The sequence below is a fragment of the Hemitrygon akajei genome, chromosome 26 (genome assembly GCF_048418815.1).
Source record: "Hemitrygon akajei chromosome 26, sHemAka1.3, whole genome shotgun sequence".
Lineage (NCBI taxonomy): Eukaryota > Metazoa > Chordata > Chondrichthyes > Myliobatiformes > Dasyatidae > Hemitrygon > Hemitrygon akajei.
Window position 1 is genome coordinate 41752720 of NC_133149.1, and position 22758 is coordinate 41775477.

General features: G+C 44.0%; 1 protein-coding gene across 2 annotated transcripts in view; it reads right to left on the reverse strand.

Moving 5' to 3' along the window:
• LOC140716923 (transmembrane protease serine 5-like) overlaps positions 1 to 22758 on the reverse strand; it is a 72378-nt gene that overhangs the window by 28355 nt on the left and 21265 nt on the right. For both annotated transcript variants that reach the window (XM_073030033.1, XM_073030032.1), the window contains exons 3-4: positions 19460 to 19904; positions 13016 to 13114 (exon numbers count right to left, since the gene is read on the reverse strand). In XM_073030033.1, the coding sequence (XP_072886134.1) occupies positions 13016 to 13114; positions 19460 to 19904 (544 nt within the window). The remainder of the gene's footprint in view (positions 1 to 13015; positions 13115 to 19459; positions 19905 to 22758) is intronic.

The following is a 22758-nucleotide window of genomic DNA, read 5'->3' on the forward strand; positions in this document are numbered from 1 at the left end:
TGCCGAGTGTCACTACTTTCAAGTCAAAAGTTATGGATTCCTGTCCTTGTCCATTATTCAGAGTGACTGACGGTGCCCTGTCTTTTAGAGTTCCAGTGTGCTGGGTGAGATGTTAAACTGATGCCTTAGCTGACCTGCTTCCCTGTCTCTAATTCAAGAGGCCAAGTAATTTCTCAAGTTCAAACCTCTCTAAATTATACAGATTTTGCCCCAATGTGGCACAGTAAAAATGGGCACAGGAAGCAGACAGTGTTTGCGAATGAGCCACAGAACGTTTTCTTTTAATACAAGAATGATTTCTTGTATTAGGGGAATATCATTCACCTCATGATTTGTACAATTATCCTTCTGTGCTTATCTGGACAATAATGGTCATTGAACTTCAGGCTAATTGTAAATGGAGTGCTTTGAGCTAGTTGAGGGCTATCTTAAGTAGATTAAGAATTTTTTTCAGTTGTCTTTTCATTCCAAATTTCTTTCAGTGCTTTAAATCCCCAAAGCAATCAATCAATGATAATCATTTGTGCCTTATTTGAGACCTGGAACATGTTTTCTCTCCTATAAAAAAGACTGTAAAGATACTGTACAGCTTAATATCTGAAAACTGGTTTAACCAGTTTACTAAAATTATGTATAATAAATTTCATATATGGTTGCAACCCATTTGTGTAAGTTAAGTAAATTCCTTTCCTCTCTGCCCATATATCAGTAGTCACTTTATTAGGTACACCTGTACTCTTGCTTGTTAATGCAAATATCTAATCAGCCAATCACGTGGCAGCAACTCAATGGATAAACACGTGTAGACATGATCAAAAGGTTCAGTTGTTGTTCAGACCAAACATCAGAATGGGGAAGTATTGTGATGTAAGTGACTTTGAATGCAGAATGATTTTTGGTACCAGATGGGGTGGTTTGATTATCTCAGAAACTAAGGATCTCCTGAGATTTTCACACACAGCAGTCTCTAGAGTTTACAAAGAATGGTGTGAAATTAATAAAATAAAACATCCAGTGAGCAACAGTTCTGTGGGTGAAAACACTTTGTTAATGAGAGAGGTCAGAGGAGAATGGCCAGATTGGTTGAAGCTGACAGGAAGGTGACAGTAACTCAAATAACCACACGGTACAACAGTGGTGTGCAGAAGACCATCTCTGAATGCACAGCATGTTGAACTTTGAAGAAGATGGGCTACAGCAGCAGAAGAACACAAACGTACACTCAGTGGCCATTTTGTTCGGTACAGGAAGTGTCGAATAAAATGGCCACTGAGTTTATATTAACAATTCCCTTTTTATAAAAGTCCTAACTTGTACACCTAGACTGAGATTTTAACTTCCTTTCCGAACTTTGCTTGTAATGAGCAATAACTCAACCACAGGCAGTATGTGGAGTAGTATCAAACATCAAGGTGTGGTATGGTTAATAAATAACTTGTGAGTTATCCATGCTTTGTTACCGTGGAAACAAAGGGAGGAAGAAATTAATGTACCAGCTACCTTTTTAAATGGCTTAAAATGAACAAGTTTAGAGGTTGGGTCATCTAGACTTGATATTTAAAGGTTTGGAGCTTGTTCTGAATTTGTGGTGCCTTTTTTGTGACCATGCTTCAGAAAGAACCTGGGAATGAGACTGAAGGGATTGCTCCACCAACAGCCAGCCTAAAATCAATGGGCTGAATGGTCTCTTGGCAGTGCCTAAATAAATACATCAAATTATTTTGTTGATTTAAAGTTCCTTGGGATATCTTGAGGTTGTGAATAATACTCAAAATATTTTTTCATGCTCCCGCTTATAGAATTTAAATTGATTTTATTAGTTCTCTTGTGGGAACTAAGGAGTGGTTCCTATCAGCAGGTTTATCTTCTAGTCCTCATCCAGCATGAGATAGTTCTCTCCCAAATGAGTCAGTACAATTATTGGTAGTTTTTGGGAGGACTGATAAGAGGTCAGATTAAATTGAATCACCCTTCCCAACCTGAATCTTCACACTAGTAAATCAACAATTGTAAAGCTGTTTTTCATGATTTGTTCATTGGGTATGGGTTTTGGATCTCACTGAATTAGAGAACAGGCTTAAGTATCACAAGAGATTCTGCAGATGTTTGAAATCAAGAACAACACACACACAATGCTGGAGAAACTCAGCAGGTCAGGCTGCATTTATGGAGTGGAATAAACAGTTGACATTTTGGGCCGAGACCCTTCATCAGGACTGGAAAGGAAGGGGGAAGAAGCCAGAATAAGAAGGAAATAGGGGAAAGAGTACAAGCGGACAGGTGATCGGTGAAGTCAGGTGTGGCATAATATTGTGGGCAGGGGAGGTGGGTGTGATGAAGTGAGAAGCTGGGAGGTGATAGGTGGACAAGTGAAGAAGGAATCTGATAGGAGTGGAGAGTGGACCATGGGAGAAAGGGAAGGAGGAGGGGACCCAGAGGGAGTTGATGGGCAGGTGAGGAGAAGGGAAGGGGTAAGAGCAGAGCCAGAATGGCAATGGAAAAATAAAGAAGGGGGAAGGGGGATACATCATGGAAATTAGAAAAATCAATGTTTATGCTGTCAGGTTGGAGGCTACCCAGAGAGAATATGAGGTGTTGTGCCTTCAATCTGAGAGTGGCCTCACCGTGGCAGTAGAGGAGCCCCTGGACTGACATGTCGCAATGGGAATGGGAAGTAGAATTAAAATGTGTGACCACTGGGAAATCGTGCCTGTTGTGGTGGATGGAGTGAAAGTGCTCAGCGAAGTGGTCCCCCAGTCTATATTGGGTTTTATTGATGTAGAGAGGGCTGCATCAAAGGCACCGGATACAGTAGATCACTCTGACAGACTTGCAGGTTGCCTGACCTGGAAGGACAGTTTGTGACCCTGAGTGGTGGTGACAGAGGAGGTGAAGGGGCAGGTGTAACATTTGTCCCACTTTCAGGGATAAATGCCAGAAGGGATATTGGTGAGGAGGGACATGTGGACAGGTAGAACAGCCTTAAGCACCTCTACATACTTCTGTTTACAGGAGGACCTCTTCCCATATTCTTATGCATAATTAATTTCTGACCATTAAAGGCAAAGCTAGACACAAATGTAAAGGGCATATCTTGTCCTGCTTTATCTGTTGCTTTGTGATTCCAGACAAGAATCCAAAGGTTTGGACTACTGATCTGGAGACGAGCCTGAATCCTAACACAGCGGCTTAAAACCAAAATTAGTTGATAAAAAGGATCACCCATTCCTAGCTACCACCTTGTGGGGCAATCCTGTCAAATCTTGTCAATTGTTCCTCTTATGTGCTTACCCAGTTCCGTTTTGAAGTCACTGATTGACTCTGTTTCCATTTTGCCTCATGGAAATGCATAAAATATTTACAGAGCTGGAGTGCATTAGTGAAGGGGGGTGAGGTTGGGGTGATATTTCATCAAAATGGGTGTCCGAAACCATTCTCAAAACTAGGGATTGGCTCTTCTGAACTTAGATGAGAGGAAATTGCTTCACACGGAGAGAACTGAATTTTTACAACTGTCTTCCCATGAGAATATGAAGGTGCAGCCAGAGTATGTTCAATACTGACATCAATTGATACTTGGATATTGGGAAAATCAGGGGTTAGAGGATAAGAGGGCAATAGCACTGAGATAAAAGACAGGCACGGTATTGATAGATAGAACAAGTGTAATTAGCCAAATGCCCTACTCTTGCTTTCATTTCTCATGCATTTTAATGACAATTAGCCTTAATAGTATCGAAATCCAGATCCTAACTACATGGTGAACCCCAAACTAAACATGATCATGGGAGTGATTTCACTCTATCTAGCATACGTAGAACAGCTGCAATAACTTTCCTATCAATCTCCTTTGGCAAAAAGCAAACAGTCTAGTTTCTCCTTTCTAATGCACATAAATAATATATAAATAAAATGATGTCATTAAATCCACCTGATTCACTGATGTTTGAAAGGAAAAGTTATCTACTCACCTTACAGCATCTAGCCTAAAAATCTCTAACACTGCCACAAACTTTATTTCCCTTTCTCACTCTCAACTTGAACTAATGTTATCACGCTTATTTTGTCTTGTTAGTTGCTGGAGTTCTGGGTCTTGGGGAAGGTTTAATGGAAGTGGTTTGTGGATGGGACTCTGTAGGTTACGTTGTGATGTGCTTCTGCTTTCTGGCCACTCCTTTTCTTGTTGCTATTTTGTGCGGTTTCGATTGGGCCAAACTGGCTCTGCAGCCTGCAGTCAATGAACAACACAACGCTAGAATGAACTAAATTGAGCTGAATTAAATAGGCCTGGACTTTTTTGATGGATTTGTGGTTTGATGTTTTATATTCTGTGGTTTTTGTGCTTTTTTCCCATTTGCATGATTTTTTTTGTGTGTGTGTTGAGGGTTTGATGTTTTTCTCTGAACAGGTTCCTTGGTATTCTTTGTTTCATGGCTTTCTCTGGGGAAGACAAATCTCGGGGTAGAATACCACATACATAGTTCACAGCGAGACATACATCAGCCTCGCTGTCCTCTTTTGGAAGAGGACAGCGAGGCTGAGAAGAAGTGCGGCGGCGGCCATTTTCAAATTGCTTCTCAGATCGGAGTTCTGAGAGGCGGGACTGCGCAGGCGCGTGAAGGAGGCCTGGGAAGGAGGGAAGATATAAAAAGAACGCAGCCTTAAGCAGCGGGCAGCTTCGTTTGCGGGCAGCGGAGTGAGTCGGGAGCAGAGTGTAGGGCTTGGGCTCAGAGGGCTTAGGTGGAAGAGGGCACAGTAGGCTTATCTTTTAGTTCTTGTTATTTTTCAGTTATTCGGGAGGTATGAGTGTGAGGGCAGCTTGTTGTTCTCGGTGTCGGATGTGGGAGATCCTGGAGTCTCCGAGCCTCCCGGACGTCCACATCTGCGCCAGGTGCGCCGAACTGCAGCTCCTGAGGGACCGAATTAGGGAACTGGAGCTGCAGCTCGATGACCTTCGCCTGGTCAGGGAGAGTGAGGAGGTGATAGAGAGGAGTTACAGGCAGGTGGTCACTCCGGGGCCACGGGAGGCAGATAGGTGGGTCACGATCAGGAAGGGGAAGGGGCAGGTACTAGAGAGTACCCCAGTGGCTGTACCCCTTGACAATAAGTACTCATGTTTGAGTACTGTTGGGGGGGACAGCCTACCTGGAGGAAGTGACAGTGGCCGGGCCTCCGGCACAGAGGACGGCCCTGTAGCTCAGAAGGGTAGGGATAGAAGAAAGAGGACCATAGTAATAGGGGACTCGATAGTCAGGGGTTCAGACAGGCGGTTCTGTGGAGGTGATCGGGAGTCCCGGATGGTTGTTTGCCTCCCTGGTGCCAGGGTCCGGGACGTTTCTGATCGCGTCCAAGATATCCTGAAGTGGGAGGGTGAGGAGCCAGAGGTCGTGGTACATGTAGGTACCAATGACATAGGTAGGAAAGGGGAAGAGGTCCTGAAACGAGAGTATAGGGAGTTAGGAAGGCAGTTAAGAAGAAGGACCGCAAAGGTAGTAATCTCGGGATTACTGCCTGTACCACGCGACAGTGAGAGTAGGAATGAAATTAGGTGGAGGATGAATGCGTGGTTGAGGGATTGGAGCAGGGGGCAGGGATTCAAGTTTCTGGATCATTGGGACCTCTTCTGGGGCAGGCGTGACCTGTTCAAGAAGGACGGGTTACACTTGAATCCTGGGGGGACCAATATCCTAGCGGGGAGGTTTGCTAGGGCTACGGGGCAGACTTTAAACTAGTAAGATGGGGGGGCGGAAATCAATTTGAGGAAACTATGGGAGAGGAGGTTAGTTCACCAGTAGAGCAAGTAAGTAGACCGTGTGTGAGGGAGGACAGGCAGGTGATGGAGCAGGTATGCGCTCAGCCCGAAGTTGTAGGGGAGAAGAAAGAAAAGGATAATAAATTTGAATGCATTGCTAGGGATGAAAAGAGAGGAGGAGGTGGAGAGTATCTTAAATGTATCTATTTTAATGCTAGGAGCATTGTAAGAAAGGTGGATGAGCTTAAAGTGTGGATTGATACATGGAATTATGATGTTGTAGCTATTAGTGAAACATGGTTGCAGGAAGGGTGTGATTGGCAACTAAATATTCCTGGATTTAGTTGCTTCAGGTGTGATAGAGTAGGAGGGGCCAGAGGAGGAGGTGTTGCATTGCTTGTCCGAGAAAATCTTATGGCGGTGCTTTGGAAGGATAGATTACAGAGCTCCTCTAGGGAGGCTATTTGGGTGGAATTGAGGAATGGGAAAGGTGTAGTAACACTGATAGGAGTGTATTATAGGCCACCTAATGGGGAGCGTGAGTTGGAAGAGCAAATGTGTAAGGAGATAGCAGATATTTGTAGTAAACACAAGGTGGTGATTGTGGGAGATTTTAATTTTCCACACATAGATTGGGAAGCTCATTCTGTAAAAGGGCTGGATGGTTTAGAGTTTGTGAAATGTGTGCAGGATAGCTTTTTGCAACAATACATAGAAGTACCGACTAGAGATGGGGCAGTGTTGGATCTCCTGTTAGGGAATGCGATAGGTCAGCTGACAGATGTATGTGTTGGGGAGCACTTCGGGTCCAGTGATCACAATAGCATTAGCTTCAATATAATTATGGAGAAGGACAGGACTGGACCTAGAGTTGAGATTTTTGATTGGAGAAAGGCTAACTTTGAGGAGATGCGCAGGGATTTAGAGAGAGTGGAATGGGTCAAGTTGTTTTATGGGAAGGATGTAATAGAGAAATGGAGGTCATTTAAGGGTGAAATTATGAGGGTACAGAATCTTTATGTTCCTGTTCGGTTGAAAGGAAAGATTAAAGGTTTGAAAGCGCCATGGTTTTCAAGGGATATTAGAAACTTGGTTCGAAAAAAGAGGGATGTCTACAATAGATATAGGCAGCATGGAGTAAAGGAATTGCTCGAGGAATATAAAGAATGTAAAAGGAAACTTAAGAAAGAGATTAGAAAAGCTAAAAGAAGTTACGAGTTTGGTTTGGCAAATAAGGTGGAAGTAAATCCGAAAGGCTTCTACAGTTATATTAAAAGCAAGAGGATAGTGAGGGATAAAATTGGTCCCTTAGAGAATCAGGGTGGTCAGCTATGTGTGGAGCCGAGGGAGATGGGAGAGATTTTGAACAATTTCTTCTCTTCGGTATTCACTAAGGAGAAGGATATCGAATGGTGTAAGGTGTGGGAAACAAGTAAGGAAGTTATGGAACCTATGACAATTAAAGAGGTGGAAGTACTGGCGCTTTTAAGAAATTTAAAAGTGGATAAATCTCCGGGTCCTGACCGGATATTCCCCAGGACCTTGAGGGAAGTTTGTGTAGAGATAGCAGGAGCTCTGACGGAGATCTTTCAGATGTCATTAGAAACGGGGATTGTGCCGGAGGATTGGCGTATTGCTCATGTGGTTCCATTGTTTAAAAAGGGTTCTAGAAGTAAGCCTGGCAATTATAGACCTGTCAGTTTGACATCAGTGGTGGGTAAATTAATGGAAAGTATTCTTAGAGATAGTATTTATAATTATCTGGATAGACAGGATCTGATTAGGAGTAGCCAGCATGGATTTGTGCGTGGAAGGTCATGTTTGACAAACCTTATTGAATTTTTTGAAGTAGTTACGAGGAATGTTGACGAGGGTAAGGCAGTGGATGTAGTCTATATGGACTTCAGCAAGGCCTTTGACAAAGTTCCACATGGAAGGTTAGTTAAGAAGGTTCAGTCGTTAGGTATTAGTGCTGGAGTAATAAAATGGATTCAACAGTGGCTAGATGGGAGATGCCAGAGAGTAGTGGTGGATAATTGTTTATCGGGATGGAGGCCGGTGACTAGCGGGGTGCCTCAGGGATCTGTTTTGGGCCCAATGTTGTTTGTAATATACATAAATGATCTGGATGATGGGGTGGTAAATTGGATTAGTAAGTATGCTGATGATACTAAGGTAGGAGGTGTTGTGGATAATGAGGTGGGTTTTCAAAGCTTGCAGGGAGATTTATGCCGGTTAGAAGAATGGGCTGAACGTTGGCAGATGGAGTTTAATGCTGAGAAGTGTGAGGTTCTACATTTTGGCAGGAATAATCCAAATAGAACATACAGGGTAAATGGTAGGGCATTGAGGAATGCAGTGGAACAGAGAGATCTAGGAATAACAGTGCATAGTTCCCTGAAGGTGGAGTCTCATGTAGATAGGGTGGTGAAGAAGGCTTTTGGAACGCTGGCCTTTATAAATCAGAGCATTGAGTACAGAAGTTGGGATGTAATGTTAAAATTGTACAAGGCATTGGTAAGGCCAAATTTGGAATATTGTGTACAGTTCTGGTCACCGAATTATAGGAAAGATATCAATAAATTAGAGAGAGTGCAGAGACGATTTACTAGGATGTTACCAGGGTTTCAGCACTTAAGTTACAGAGAAAGGTTGAACAAGTTAGGTCTCTATTCATTGGAGCGTAGAAGGTTGAGGGGGGATTTGATCGAGGTATTTAAAATGTTGAGAGGGATAGATAGAGTTGACGTGAATAGGCTGTTTCCATTGAGAGTAGGGGAGATTCAAACGAGAGGACATGATTTGAGAGTTAGGGGGCAAAAGTTTAAGGGAAACACGAGGGGGTATTTCTTTACTCAGAGAGTGATAGCTGTGTGGAATGAGCTTCCTGTAGAAGTAGTAGAGGCCAGATCAGTTGTGTCATTTAAGGTAAAATTGGATAGGTATATGGATAGGAAAGGAGTGGAGGGTTATGGGCTGAGTGCGGGTAGGTGGGACTAGGTGAGATTAAGAGTTCGGCACGGACTAGGAGGGCCGGAATGGCCTGTTTCCGTGCTGTGATTGTTATATGGTTATATGGTTATAGTTAGATAATTAGAAACTTGAATCAATGTTATTTTAAGTTCATGTTAACTTAAGCATGTCATGTTTGTAATTACTGTGTTGCTGTATATACAAAAAGCTAACATTTATACCCTGTGTACGTATGCTTCACTGAACTTGACTTTGAGTCACAGGAAGATGCAGCAGAGAAACAGGCCCTTCAGCCCATCAAGTCCATGCCAACCACCAACTACCCTTTTTTATTCTCTCCCTCCCCCATTCTCCCCTGATTCTACACAGTAGGGACAAGTTATAGTGACAAATTAACCCACAAATCTTTTTGTATTGTGTGAGGAAGCTGGAGCACTCAGTCATAGGGAGAACTTGCAAACTCCACACCTGCAGCAGCAGAGGTCAGGTTTGAACATGGGACAGCACTTCCACTAACAGTGGCCATAGAAGGCACCAAATTTACACCAATATGGCCAGGCAGCATCAATGGAAAAAAGTACAGTCGATATCTCGGGCTGAAACTCTTCGGCTGGACTGGAGGAAAAAAAGCTGAGAAGTAAACTTGAAAGATGGCGGGAGGGCAGAGAGAAATACCAGGTGATAGGTGAAACTTGGAGGGCGAGGGATGAAGCAAAGTGCTAGTGAGTTGATTGGTGAAAGAGACAAACAGCCGTGGAAGAAAGAAGAAAAATTGCTTCGCCGAGCATCTACGCTCTTTCCACCTGAACAAGCAGGATCTCCCAGTGGCCACCCATTTTAATTCCACTTCCCATTCCCATTCTGATATGTCCATCCATGGCCTCCCCCACTGCCGGGATAAGGTTGGAGGAACAACACCTTATATTCCGTTTGAGTAGTCTCCAATCTGATGTCATGAACATCGATTTCTCAAACTTCCAGTAATGTCTCTACACCCCCCTTCACCATTTCCCATTTTCTTGTCTCACTCTCATGTTATCTCCTTGCCCACCCATTGCCTCCCTCTGGTGTTCCCACCCCTCTTTCTTCTTTCTTCCATGGCCTTCTGTCTCTTTCCTCAATCAACTAGCTCTTTGCTTCATCCCTCCCCCTCCGAGTTTCACCTATTGCCTGGCATTTCTCCCTCCCCTCCCCCCACATTTTAAATCTACTCCTCAGATTTTTTTTCTCCAGTCCTGCTGAAGGGTTTCAGCCCGAAACGTTGACTGAACTTTTTTCCATAGATGCTGCCTGGCCTGTTGAGCTCCTCCAGCATTTTGTGTGTGTTGCTCGTATTTCCAGCATCTGCAGATTTTCTCTTGTTAGTGATTTGATTACATCAATAAGGTTACCTCTGAATGGGGCAATATTGGATGCAGGATAAATACTGGCTGAGATCATGTTATCTGCATTCCATGAATGAACAGGCAAAAACAAATAAGCTAGGCCCTTACTTATAGTGATGCCATGCTCATATGCCAGCTCTTGTGGCGGTACTTTTTCCAAGCTGGGTTCTAGCACAAGCTCACATAGAGTCATAGAGCACTACACAAGCCCTTTGGCCCATCTGGTCCATGCCAGCCAGGTTTTCTCCCCAAATCCATCTACCTGCACCCAGTCTATAGCCTTCCATACCTCTCATCTCTCCCAACCTGAGGGGAAAAAGCCTACATGCATTTGCCCTTTCTATACCCCTCATAATTTTGTATACCTCTACCAAATCTCCCCTCATTCCCCTTCTCTCCAGTGAATAGAATCTTAACCTATTCAACCTATCACTCTAACTCCGGTCCTCAAGTCACAACAACATCTGTGTAAACTTTCTCTGCACTCTTTCAAACTTATTCAGGTCTTTACTGTAGGCCAGTGACCAGAAATGCATCAAATACTCACCTATAATAGTACATTTTGGCATTGACTTAACTCCGAATGTCATGCTTAATGTAAGTGTTCTGCCAAAGAGAGATCTTTGAAAGTTAGGGCATGAGAAGAAGCTTTGCTCATGTGGCTGACTCCAAACATGAGATTATAAAAACAAGAAGTCAGCAGCACATTGAATAACAATTCAGGAGGGTCCTCTCTACCAGGTTATGACTGGAATGTGCAATTCACTACTAGGGGCAGTTGAGCAATAAGGATTTGATGCAGTTAAGAGGATGCTGGATACGGAAATGCAGGATGTGCTGAAGGGGTTAAATGAATGAGGGAACAATCAGGTTCCTTGGGGACCTGCGTGAGGAGTAGATCTGTTGGGGTGGAAGAATTGTTCTTGCGCTCAGCTGCAATTATAGAGCTAACACACGCCCGTGTGTGGATGCACTTAGCCAGTAAGGCAGGTGTTTGTGACCAAAGGCTGCAACCGCATTTAGGGTGTGTAAACATCACCTGATATGTTAATCCCTGCCCTTGGGTGGTTTCTGGGAGGACTGAATGCTATGAAAAGATTTAAGTGTATGCTTCACATCCAACGTTCTCAAGCTAAATCCAGGGAATAATTTCATAATTTAGGTGGGAAGGAAGACAAGATTAGAACCCAACCCTAATAAGATCAAGATTCCAGCATCCACGGTTTCTTGTGTCTCCAAACGGAATTAATATACAGTATTTGATATTGAACTCACTGAAATCAGACTCAGGCTTGTCACCACCGACATAAGTCATGGAATTTGTTGTTTTGTGGCAGCAGTGAATATTTTAAAAAGATAGTGCAAACAGTGAGAATGTAGTGGCGTAGTGTTCATGGGTTCATGCACCATTCAGAAATCTAATGGTGGAGGGGAAGAAGCTGAGTGTGCGTCTTCAGGCGCCTGAACCTCCTCACTGATAGTAGTAACGAGAGGAGGCGTGTCCTTGATGGTAAGGGTCCTTAATGATGGATGGCACCTTCTTGAGGCCATTCCTTTGGAAGGTGTCCTCGACGTTGGGGAGGTATGTGAGGACACGAGGAACCCTATCCTTGGTGTGGCAGGAGGATGCCGTGAGCATAGATATGTGCAAATCAGTCAAAGTTCCTGTTTCTGTCAAACTGAGCCACTGCTGAAAATGCTTTCTACTGAATAGTAAATTCCCAAATTGGTCCCCGGATGCCACAGAGGTAAGCGACCCCAATTATGTAGGCAACAGTGGTGGGGAGGACAGGTTGAAGGCACACCGCAACCAACTTTCATCCTGGTCTGGCTTAGGGAGGGGAAATAAATTCAGCAACAGTCTACAGTACTGTTTAGCTATACCTACTCCTATCTGGAGGAACGACATTCAAGAACACAGGCCATTTATGGGAGCTGTAATCCATCACTTCAAGAGAGCAGGAAAATGCTATTCATCTGTTCATTTATTGCTTTATACTGAGGATCAATGACTAACCCTTTAATATGTTTTTGACCAACACGAGTAAAGTGCTGGAGGAACTCGGCAAGTCAGACAGCATCTATGAAGGGGAGTAAATAGTCAATGGTCTGGGCTGAGACCCTTCATCAGGACTGGAAAGGAAATGGGCAGAAGCCCATTTAAGAAAATGGAAGGGGGTGAAGTAAGAAGATGGGAGGTGATAGGCCGAAGAGGTAAAGGGCTGAAGGAGAAGAAATATGATAGGAGAGGAGAGTGGACCATGGGATGAGGGGAAGGAGGAGGGGCACCTGAGGGAGGTGAGGAAAAGAGAAGGGTGAGAGGGGAAGTAGAATGGAGAATGGAAAAAGAGAGAAGGAGGAGAGGAAACAAGTTACCAGAAGTTAGAGAAATCCATGTTCATGCCAACAGGTTGACGGCTACTCAGATGGATTATGAGGTGTTGCTTTTGGCATGAATATTCTGGTTTCTGGCCCTTTCCTTTGTAGGCCCAAAATAGATGCTGCCTGACTTGCTGATTTCCTCCAACATTTTGTGTACGTTGCTTATAGATTTCCAGCATCTGCAGAATCTCTTGTGAGTCTGTTTTTGACAAATGTTTTGGGAACCATATTGATGGTTGACATAGGAGATGAGTGCATTAGTGACTCAGCTTATTCTGCAACATTTCACAGAACTGCATCCTTTGCTGCACCTGCATTTCCTACTGCTGTGTGAAAACATGTAATGCTGTTGTGGTGTGTGTGATGCACGAGATGGACAGTCACTTGGAGGAAGGAATGCCTATTGTGGAATAAGTGTAAGAATTCACAACTGATTAGTTGTTGAATCAAAATTCGAGATGAACCCTTCAAAACTTTCCACAGTTATTTTATGTTCTTCAGAGCAGTATTTTAGGAGTCTTACCAATGAAGTAAATTCCAACTGCAATCATAGCAAGGATGGTCACTAAACACAGGATTGCTAGGATTTTCTTGGTTGCACGTGGTGGCCTTCTACGGGGTCCTGTAGGGCAGGAGCACAAATGGATTTACCGTTACCTTCAGCCGATCAATAATTCTTGGTATGTACAACAAAAAGCTGCCTTTATATAGCACCTTCTCGTCATAAAGCAGCACGAAGTGTACTCTGTGAGCGTTATCAGACTAAATTAGGCATCCATCCACTAAGGAGATATTAGGTTGTGACCAAATGCTTAGTCAAAGAGGCAGGCTTTAGGGAGAGTGTTAAAACAAGAGGGTGAAATAGAGAGGCCAAGAGGTTTTGAGTGAAATTGAGGAGCTCACGGTCTTTGGATAAAGACATGGCCACCAACACTTGAGCAGTTAAGAAGTTATGATAGATGGTAGGTGTAGTGGTTTGAGAAAGCACTGTTAATTTGGACTTAGTTCCAAAGACATTCTACTCTTTGATATTTCTTTATCTTCTGTCTGAAACTGTGTAGATTCCATTATGAATAAACTCTTCTCGGGCCTCCAGCTGAGTACAGGTATCGATTTTAAATGACATTTTGATGACAAACTCTGCCATCTTCATCAGGGATAATACCTAGGGATGTCTAGTGTGGTGGTATTTATACCCCCGATGTCCTTCCCTCCTGATTGGTTAGTCCTCATCCAACCAGTTTTCCACCTATCCCACCTTATTTACAATCAAATTTCAATTCTTACTTAGATCGAGACCTCTGTCTCTGTTAAAGTTCTTTAGATTTCATTTCAATGGCCTCCTTCACCAGGCAGTCCCAAAACCCATTGGCATGGCACAATAGTTTTGTGCCATCAAAGTCAATCCTATGACCATTGTGAATGCAATGTTCTGCTACCACCGATTTCTCCAAGTAACCCAAACGGATTACACCTCCTGTGCTCCTTTATAATGGTTTCCACTGTGCATCCCATCTGGCTGATATACACTGCTCCGTGTTCACAGGGAATTCTGTAAATGCCAGCCATCTCGAGTCCAAGGTCATCTTTGACCCGCATAAGCTGTGATTTGAGCTTTGGAAACTACCACTGGATACCACAGAGGAGATAAGATTGAGGTTTGCATGGCCCTCAAAAGGGCTGTTTTGCTGAAACCAAACATTACAAAAGGAGAGTGACTGGCCTTCCAGGCACTATGGTGAAACCCAGACATCATTATTTTACCAGCGGACAAAGGAAATGTGACTGTCCTGATGTCCTCGGAGGAATAGCACAGGAAAGTCCAACAGATTCTGGAGAATCCCGTTTATAGAGTTGTATAGCAGGATCCCATGGATTCAATTGTGAGGATGACCTTCGCTTACTGAAGAAATCTGAACTGCCAGCAGATATATGCAAGACACTTCTACCTCAGGCGCCACTATCACCAAGACTTTACGGGCTCCCTAAGATACACAAGGAGGGTTCTCCCTGAGGCCTGTCATCAGTGCGATTGATTCTCTGAGTTATTACCTCGCTAAGCATTTAATGACCATACTGTCTTCCTTTGTTGGGGGCTGTAAGGATCACGTCACAAATTTGACCGATTTTGTAAAAATGATAACCAACATCCAGCTGAATGCGGTTGACATAATGGTCAGTTTTGATGCGGTATCCCTTGTTGTGAGTGTTCCCATTAAGGACAGCTTGGTCCTCCTGCAGTCAAGGTTTGATGACGGTACCATTGACCTTTTTGAACACACCCTTACATCGACGTACTTCCTCTATGAAGGAAACTACAATGGACAACGGATGGAGTGGCTGTGGGATTGCCCTTGTCATCAGCTATTGTTAATTTCTACATGGAGTACTTTGAGGAGCAGGTGCTGAGTTCATCGCCTTTATGCCCAAATACTTCTTCATGATTAATGATTAACCATGTGAAAACTATTTTGGACCTGGAGAATCTCCCAGAAGAAATAAGATGATTACACACAATGTTCCTACAGAATGGCTACAAGATGAAGGAAATCAATCGGGCCCTTGGAAGGGACAAGGGAAAAGCCAGGAAACCTGACAACGAGGAGGAACATGTCAGCGGCGGTTATTTAAAAAGGGAGTTTTGAAAGCATTTGTCCACTGTACGTGGCCTATCAGTGGCTATAACGAGAGCACCAATCGTGAGTTAAGTAGCAGGGAAGGTTCAGCCATAAGAGCAGTCATCGACGGAGTGATCTGAGGCAGAGGGGTAGGGCTTTGGCTCAGTTGGGCTTCAGCAATAACGGGTCGAGGCAAGGTAAGTTACCCGTGAGGAATAGAAACAGGAAGTATGCGTGTGAGGCCGGTGTTCTGTACTGGGCGTCAGATGCGGGATGTCCGGGAGACTCCCAGCCTCCCGGACGGCCATATCTGCGCCAGGTGCGTTGAGCTGTAACTCCTTAGAGACAGTGTTAGGGAACTGGAGATGCAGCTCGATGACCTTCATCTGGTCAGGGAAAGAGAGGAGGTGATAGAGAGGAGCTATAGGCAGGTAGTCACACCAAGGCCTCGGGAGACAGATCAGTGGGTCACAGTCAGGAGAGGGAAGGGCAAGAGTCAGAGGCTAGAGAGTACCCCTGTGGCTGTACCCCTTTACAATAAGTACTCCTATTTGAGTACTATAGTGGGGGGCGGCTGACCTGGGGGAAGTAACAGTGGCCGTGCCTCTGGCACAGAGTCCGGCCCTGTGGCTCAGAAGGATAAGGAAGAGAAGAGGATGGCAGCAGTAATAAGGGACTCTATAGTTAGGGGGTCAGACAGGCGATTCTGTGGATGCAGGAAAGAAGCACAGATGGTAGTTGCCAGTTGCCAGATCCCAGTTGCCAGGGTCTGGGATGTTTCTGATTGCGTCCATGATATCCTGAAGTGGGAAGGAGAACAGCCAGAGGTCATGGTACATATTGGTACCAACGACATAGGGAAGAGGTCCTGAAAACAGACTACAGGGAGCTAGGAAGGAAGTTGAGAAGCAGGACCTCAAAGGCAGTAATCTCGAGATTACTGCCTGTGCCACACGACAGTGAGCATAAGAATAGAGTGAAGTGGAGGATAAATATGTGGCTGAGGTATTGGAGCAGAGGGCAGGGATTCAGATTTCTGGATCATTGGGACCACTTTTGGGGCAGGTGCGACCTGTACAAAAAGGACAGTATCCTGGCTGGGAGGTTTGCTAAGGCTATTGGGGAGAGTTAAAACTAGCAAACACGAGGAAATCTGCAGATGCTGGAAATTCAAGCAACACACACAAAATGCTGGTGGAACACAGCAGGCCAGGCAGTATCTATAGGGAGAAGCACTGTTGACATTTCGGGCCAAAACTAGAATTGCTGGGGGGTGGAACTGAATTGAAGAGACGGAGGAAGGAGCTGTTGGCTCACAAATAGAGAAAGCTTATAGACAGTGCGAGAGGGAGGATAGGCAGGTGATAGGGAAGAGATGCGCTCAGACCGATGGTTTGAGATGTGTCTATTTTAATGCAAGAAGCATCACGAACAAAGCGGATGAGCTTAGAGCGTGGATCAGTACTTGGAGCTACAATGTTGTGGCCATTACAGAGACTTGGATGGTGCAGGGGCAGGAATGGTTACTTCAAGTGTCAGGCTTTAGATGTTACGGAATTGACAGGGAGGGAGGCAAAAGAGGTGGGGGCATGGCACTGCTGATCAGAGATCATGTCACGGCTGCAGAAAAGGAGGAAGTCGTGGAGGGATTGTCTGCGGAGTCTCTTTGGGTGGAAGTTAGAAACAGGAAGGGGTCAATAACTCTACTGGGTGTTTTTTATAGACCACCCAATAGTAACAGGGACATCGAGGAGCAGATAGGGAGACAGATTCTGGGAAGATGTAATAATAACAGGGTTGTCATGGTGGGAGATTTTAATTTCCCCAATATTGATTGGCATCTCCCTGAAGCAAGGGGTTTAGATGGGGTGGAGTTGTTAGATGTGTTCAGGAAGGTTTCTTGACACAATATGCAGATAAGCCTACAAGAGAAGAGACTGTACTGGATCTGGTATTGGGAAATGAACCTGGTCAGGTGTCAGATCTCTCAGTGAGAGAGCATTTTGGAGATAATGATCACAATCCTATCTCCTTTACCATAGTATTGGAGAGGGATAGGAGCAGACAAGTTAGGAAAGTGTTTAATTGGAGTAAGGGGAAATATGAAATTATCAGGCTGGAACTTGGAAACATAAATTAGGAGCGGATGTTCTCAGGGAAATGTATGGCAGAAATTTGGCAAATGTTCAGGGAATATTTGCATGGCGTTCTGCATAGGTACGTTCCAATGAGACAGGGAAGTTATGATAGGGTACAGGAACCGTGGAGTACAAAGGCTGTTGTAAATCTAGTCCAGAAAAAAAGAAAAGCTTATGAAATGTTCAAAAACTAGGTAATGATGTGGCTCATCTTGGTAGGTCAAATATGATGGCAGAATATAGTATTAATGGTAAGACTCTTGGCAGTGTGGAGGATCAGAGGGATCTTGGGGTCAGAGTCCATCGGACACTCAAAGCTGCTGCGCAGGTTGACTCTGGTTAAGAAGGCATATGGTGCATTTGGCCTTCATCACCCGTGGGATTGAGTTTAAGAGTCGAGAGTAATGTTGCAGCTATATAGGACCGTGGTCAGACCCTACTTGGAGTACTGTACTCAGTTCTGGTTGCCTCACTACAGGAAGGATGTGGAAACCATAGAAAGGGTGCAGAGGAGATTTACAAGGATGTTGCCTGGATTGGGGAGCATGCCTTATGAGAATAGGTTGAGTGAACTTGTCCTTTTCTCCTTGGAGTGGAGCGACGGAGGATGAGAGGTGACCTTTTAGAGGTGTATAAGAAGATGAGAGGCATTGATCATGTGGATAGTCAGAGGCTTTTTCCCAGGACTGAAATGGCTAGCACAAGAGGGCACAGTGTTAAGGTGCTAAGGAGTAGGTACCGAGGAAATGTCAGGGGTAAGATTTTTACGCAGAGGGTGGTGAGTGCGTGGAATGGGCTGCTGGCGATGGTGGTGGAGGCGGAAACGATAGAGTCTTTTAAGAGTCTCCTGGATAGGTGCATGGAGCTTAGAAAAATAGAGGGCTATGGGTAATCCTAGGTAATTTCTAAGTACATGTTCAGCATGGCATTGTGGGCCGAAGGGCCTGTATTGTGCTGTAGGTTTTCTATGTTTTGTGTTTCTACGTTGCTTCTGCCTGTTTTCTCCATATTTCCATGGTTTCTGAAAGGATCACCAGGGTCCTGAAGAAATACTGGATTAATACCATCCATAAACCTGTAAAGAAGCTCAGATCACAGCCTATGCAGGTCAAAGATGGCCTGTGTCTCAGGACAGCTGGCGTGTACAGGATATCTTGTGAATGAAGAACAGTGTATATCCTCCAGGTGAGACGCACAGTGGAAACCCGCATCAAAGAGCACAGGAGGTGTATCCGTTTGGGTTACCTGGAGAAACTAATGGTCACTTAACGTTGCATTTGCAATGGCCATAGGATTGATTTCGACGGCACAAAACTACAGTGCTGTGCCAATGGGACTGCCTCGTAAAGGAAACCATTGAAATAAAACTAAAGAAAAGAATTTTCACAAAGACGAAGGTCTTGCTCTGAGTAAGAACTGGAATATGAAAGTAAACAAGGTGGGACAGCAGAAACGTGATTGGATAAGGTCTAACCAATCAGGACGGAAAGACGACAGGAGTGTATATACTGCTGGACTGGACTTGCCTGGGCATCATCCTTGATGAAGATGGCAGAGTTTATCATTGAACCGTTGGTTAAGATTGATACCTGCACCTGGCTGGAATGCTCAGAAGAGTATATTTTTCACATAACGCCGGGAAAGCACTAGATCCTTTTTCAGATTCTATTATCATTATGCCAGAAATTGGCTAGGAAGGGTGATATATTCAATGGGGTTGTCCAATACTTTGCATCCATTCCATAGAGTATGGAAACATTTTGTTTTGTTTTAGTTTAATTTAGTTTAGATAAATAGCAGAGTAATAGGTCTTCTGGCCCAACAAGGCTGCACCGCCCAATTACACCCATGTGACCAATTAATCAACTGACCTGGATGTCTTGGGAATGTGGGAGAATACTGGAGCATCCAGACGAAACCCACATGGTCATGGGGAGAATATACAAATTCCTTCCAGACAGCAGTGGGAATTGAACCCCGATGTCTGGTGGTTTAAAGCATTACACTAACCTCAACACTACCATGCTCTCTTGGTTGTTAATCTTAATCAAGAGAGTAGACATAAGTACTGTATAACGGGGAGAGGATGCTCTTCAGGTTTGTAACCTGTGGCAGAATTATCAACCCATTAGAATAAAGGACTCCAGGAACCCTGTGGCCCATCAGCTGGTGTGTGCAATACAAACACAAGATTGGTTTTTCTATACTTACTGTATCGATGGCGCCAGCGTCTACGGCGGACTGATTCTGAAGGACCTATGGATGTTGCTACTGGTAGCACTTCAGAAACTGTTGTCTCTAACAACGGCACTTCCACCTCCTTGGGCTCGTTGGGTTTGATGGTACAAACAACATCATTCTTTGAATCTGATAAGTTTGGTTCAGAATCCTGGGTGCTGTTTTCAGAGCAAGTTTTGGGTGGTGCTTCTAAACTTGTCCCTTCTAACGTGGGCAGTCCCAGCTCTTGTATCTCAGTGGGATTGGCAACTTGGGGAGATTCATCTTTTGAATGCACCGGTACTGATTCAGAACTGTAGCTGGGATCTGCGGAAGACTGTGCAGATGGTGCATCAGTTTTCATTAGCTCTATTAAAGGTACATCCTCTTGCTGTTTTTCCACAGGTCTTGATGTTCCAGAGGACTCTAGGTTCAAATCCTGCAGTGGTAATTCAAAATTTTAGAAATTCAGAGATCAAAGTAAATTAATTATCAAAGTACATATATGTCACCATATACAATGCTGAGATTCATCTTATTATTTAGTTATTTTGCTTATTGAGGTATAGGGTGGAATAGATCTTTCTGGCCCTTTGAGCTGTACATGCCCTGATGTATCCCTATATTTAATACGGGAAATTTACAATGATCAATTAACCTGTCTCTTTGGACTGTGGGAGGAGAGAAAACCAACGTGGAGAATCACGGGGAGAACGTACAAACTCTGTACAGGCAGCTGTGGGAATTGACTCCAAGTCATTGGTACTTTAAAGCATTGTGCTAACCACTACTCTACTGTGCCACCCCAGTTTTCTTGTGGGCATACTCAGTAAGTCCAAGAAACTTACTGAGTGTGTGTTATATGTACTATAGTGCTTTACACCCTGGTTCAAAGAAACATTTTTGACGGTATACATGTATATAGTTAAAATGACAATAAACTTGACTTGACTTGAAATAAACAAATAAGCAATAATTATCGAGAACATGAGACAAAAAGTCCTTGAAAAAGAGTCCATAGGTTGTGGGAACATTTCAAAAATGGAGCGAGTGTGTCACGGTCCCGACCGTTAATTCCCCACATTCTCTTAATTTCCTTTGATTGCAGCACGCCTGACTCTCATCTAGACCTGCAGCGTAAATACCCCGGCTTTGCACCCACTCATCACCAGCTTGTTCTTTCAGCCAGTGTGGTAATTCATGTTCCCAGCCGCTTAGGATTGTGTATTCTAAGTTTTACTTCAGTACTGAGGTTTACCCGTGTAACTCCGAGTCAAGATAAGTATTGCCTGCCGTTTGTCTTTCCATTTGCCGCTCCGTGTCAAGATAAGTTTTGCCTGCCGCTTGTCTCCTGTTTGCCGTTCAGCTCCAGCAACGCCCTGTGTCAAGAAAAGTTTTGCCTGCCTCCTGCTTTTCTGTTCACCCTCCTGTTTGTCGTTCAGCTCCCGCCACGCTCGCGTCCTCGGCTGCACCCTAACTCTATCTCCGTGCCGGTGTCCTGCGTTTGGGTTCGCCCGTTCTTTGCAACAGAGTGAAGTTGTCCCCTCTGGTTTAAGAGCCTGATGGTTGAGGGGTAATAACTGTTCCTGAACCTGGTGGTGTGGGTCCTGAGGCTCCTGTACCTCCTTCCCAATGACAGCGGTGAGAAGAGAGCATATCCTGCGTGATGGGGGTCCCTGATGATGGATGCTGCTTTCCCGGAACAGTGCTCCATGGTGGGGGAGGGCTTACCCATGATGGACTGGGCCATAATCACTACTTCTTGTAGGATTTTCCGTTTGAGGACATTGGTGTTTCCATGCTAGGCTGTGATGCAGCCAGTCAATATACTCTCCACCACACATCCATAGTAGTTCGACAAAGTTTTAGATGTCATGTTGAATCATCGCAAACACCTCTGGAAGTAGAGGTGCTGCTGCGATTTCTTCGTAATTGCACTTGTATGCTGGGCCCACGATAGATCCTCTGAAATAATAACATCAAGGAATTTAAAGTTGCTGATCCTTTCCTCCTTTGACCCTCTGATGAGGATGATATGGTGATAGACCACCAGTTTCCTTCTCCTGCAGTCAATAATCAGCTCCTTGGTCTTGTTGACGTTGAGTAAGAGGTTGTTGTAGCACCATTCAGCCAGATTTTCAATCTCCCTTCTATATGCTGATCTGTCATTATCTTTAATTCAGCCACGGGAGAGTTTCTTTCTCTGACTTCTTATATTTTTTCCAGTCCTTTTGAGGGGTCTCGGTCCGAAACGTTGACTGTTTACTCTTTTCCACAGATGCTGCCCGACCTACTTGGACTTTATTGATTAGTTTTGAGGGGATGATAGTGTTGAATGCTGAGCTGTAGTTGATGAAGTGCATCCTGATGTATGCATGCATCTTCCCTGTCCAGATGTCTAAATTAGTAAGTACTTTCAACTTTGCCAAATCTTTGGACAACAAGGATTTTGTTTCCTGAATATTTTTGGGTGTATCTTTTGGACTTTGGGCAGCTGATCATGAAAATCCCCATGAGATTTCCCTGTCATGCACCACTTATTTCAATTCATAGTTCAAGTCAGAATAACTGATGCCAAGATTAAGGAAGGCATTTTTGTTGGTCCACAAATCAAACAGGTTATCAATGACAGGTAATTCGAAGAACTTCTAGTGGGACTGGAAAAAAGTCACATCGAAGCCATTCAAAGATGCTGTTGAAGTTTTTTGGGGGAACTACAGAGCACCAGACTACATACAGCAGGTTGACAATATGCTTCTAGCATACAAAACCATGAAGTGCAACATGTCACTAAAGATTCATTTTCTATATTCACATTTAGATTTCTTCCCTGCAAATCTTGGCGCTGTCAGTGCCGAGCATGGGAAAAGGTTTCACCAGGATATTGCGGTCATGGAGAAACAGTATCAGGGCAACTGGAATCCATCAATGCTGGCTGATTATTGTTGGAAACTTAAGCAAGACCCTTCAAACACTGAGTAGAAATAAAAATAAACAAAGCATTTTTAGCTTAGCTGAATTGTTGCAAAGCATCAGCACAATTATGCAATTAAATGCATTATATTCAATAGAAGTTAATTTCTTGTTTCTCCAAATTCCTACATAATACAAATAGCCTGAAATTATATTTGTGTTCAGCTTCAAGTGGTCTTTTTCGACGAAGAATTTTTGACAAAGCAGTACTTTCGAAAAATTTGTTGTCCAGCGATATATATTGTATTTCAACACCAATTTGCAATCAATAGTTTGTAAAACGGTAAAGTGTTCCAAGATATTTAAAAACAGGCAAACAG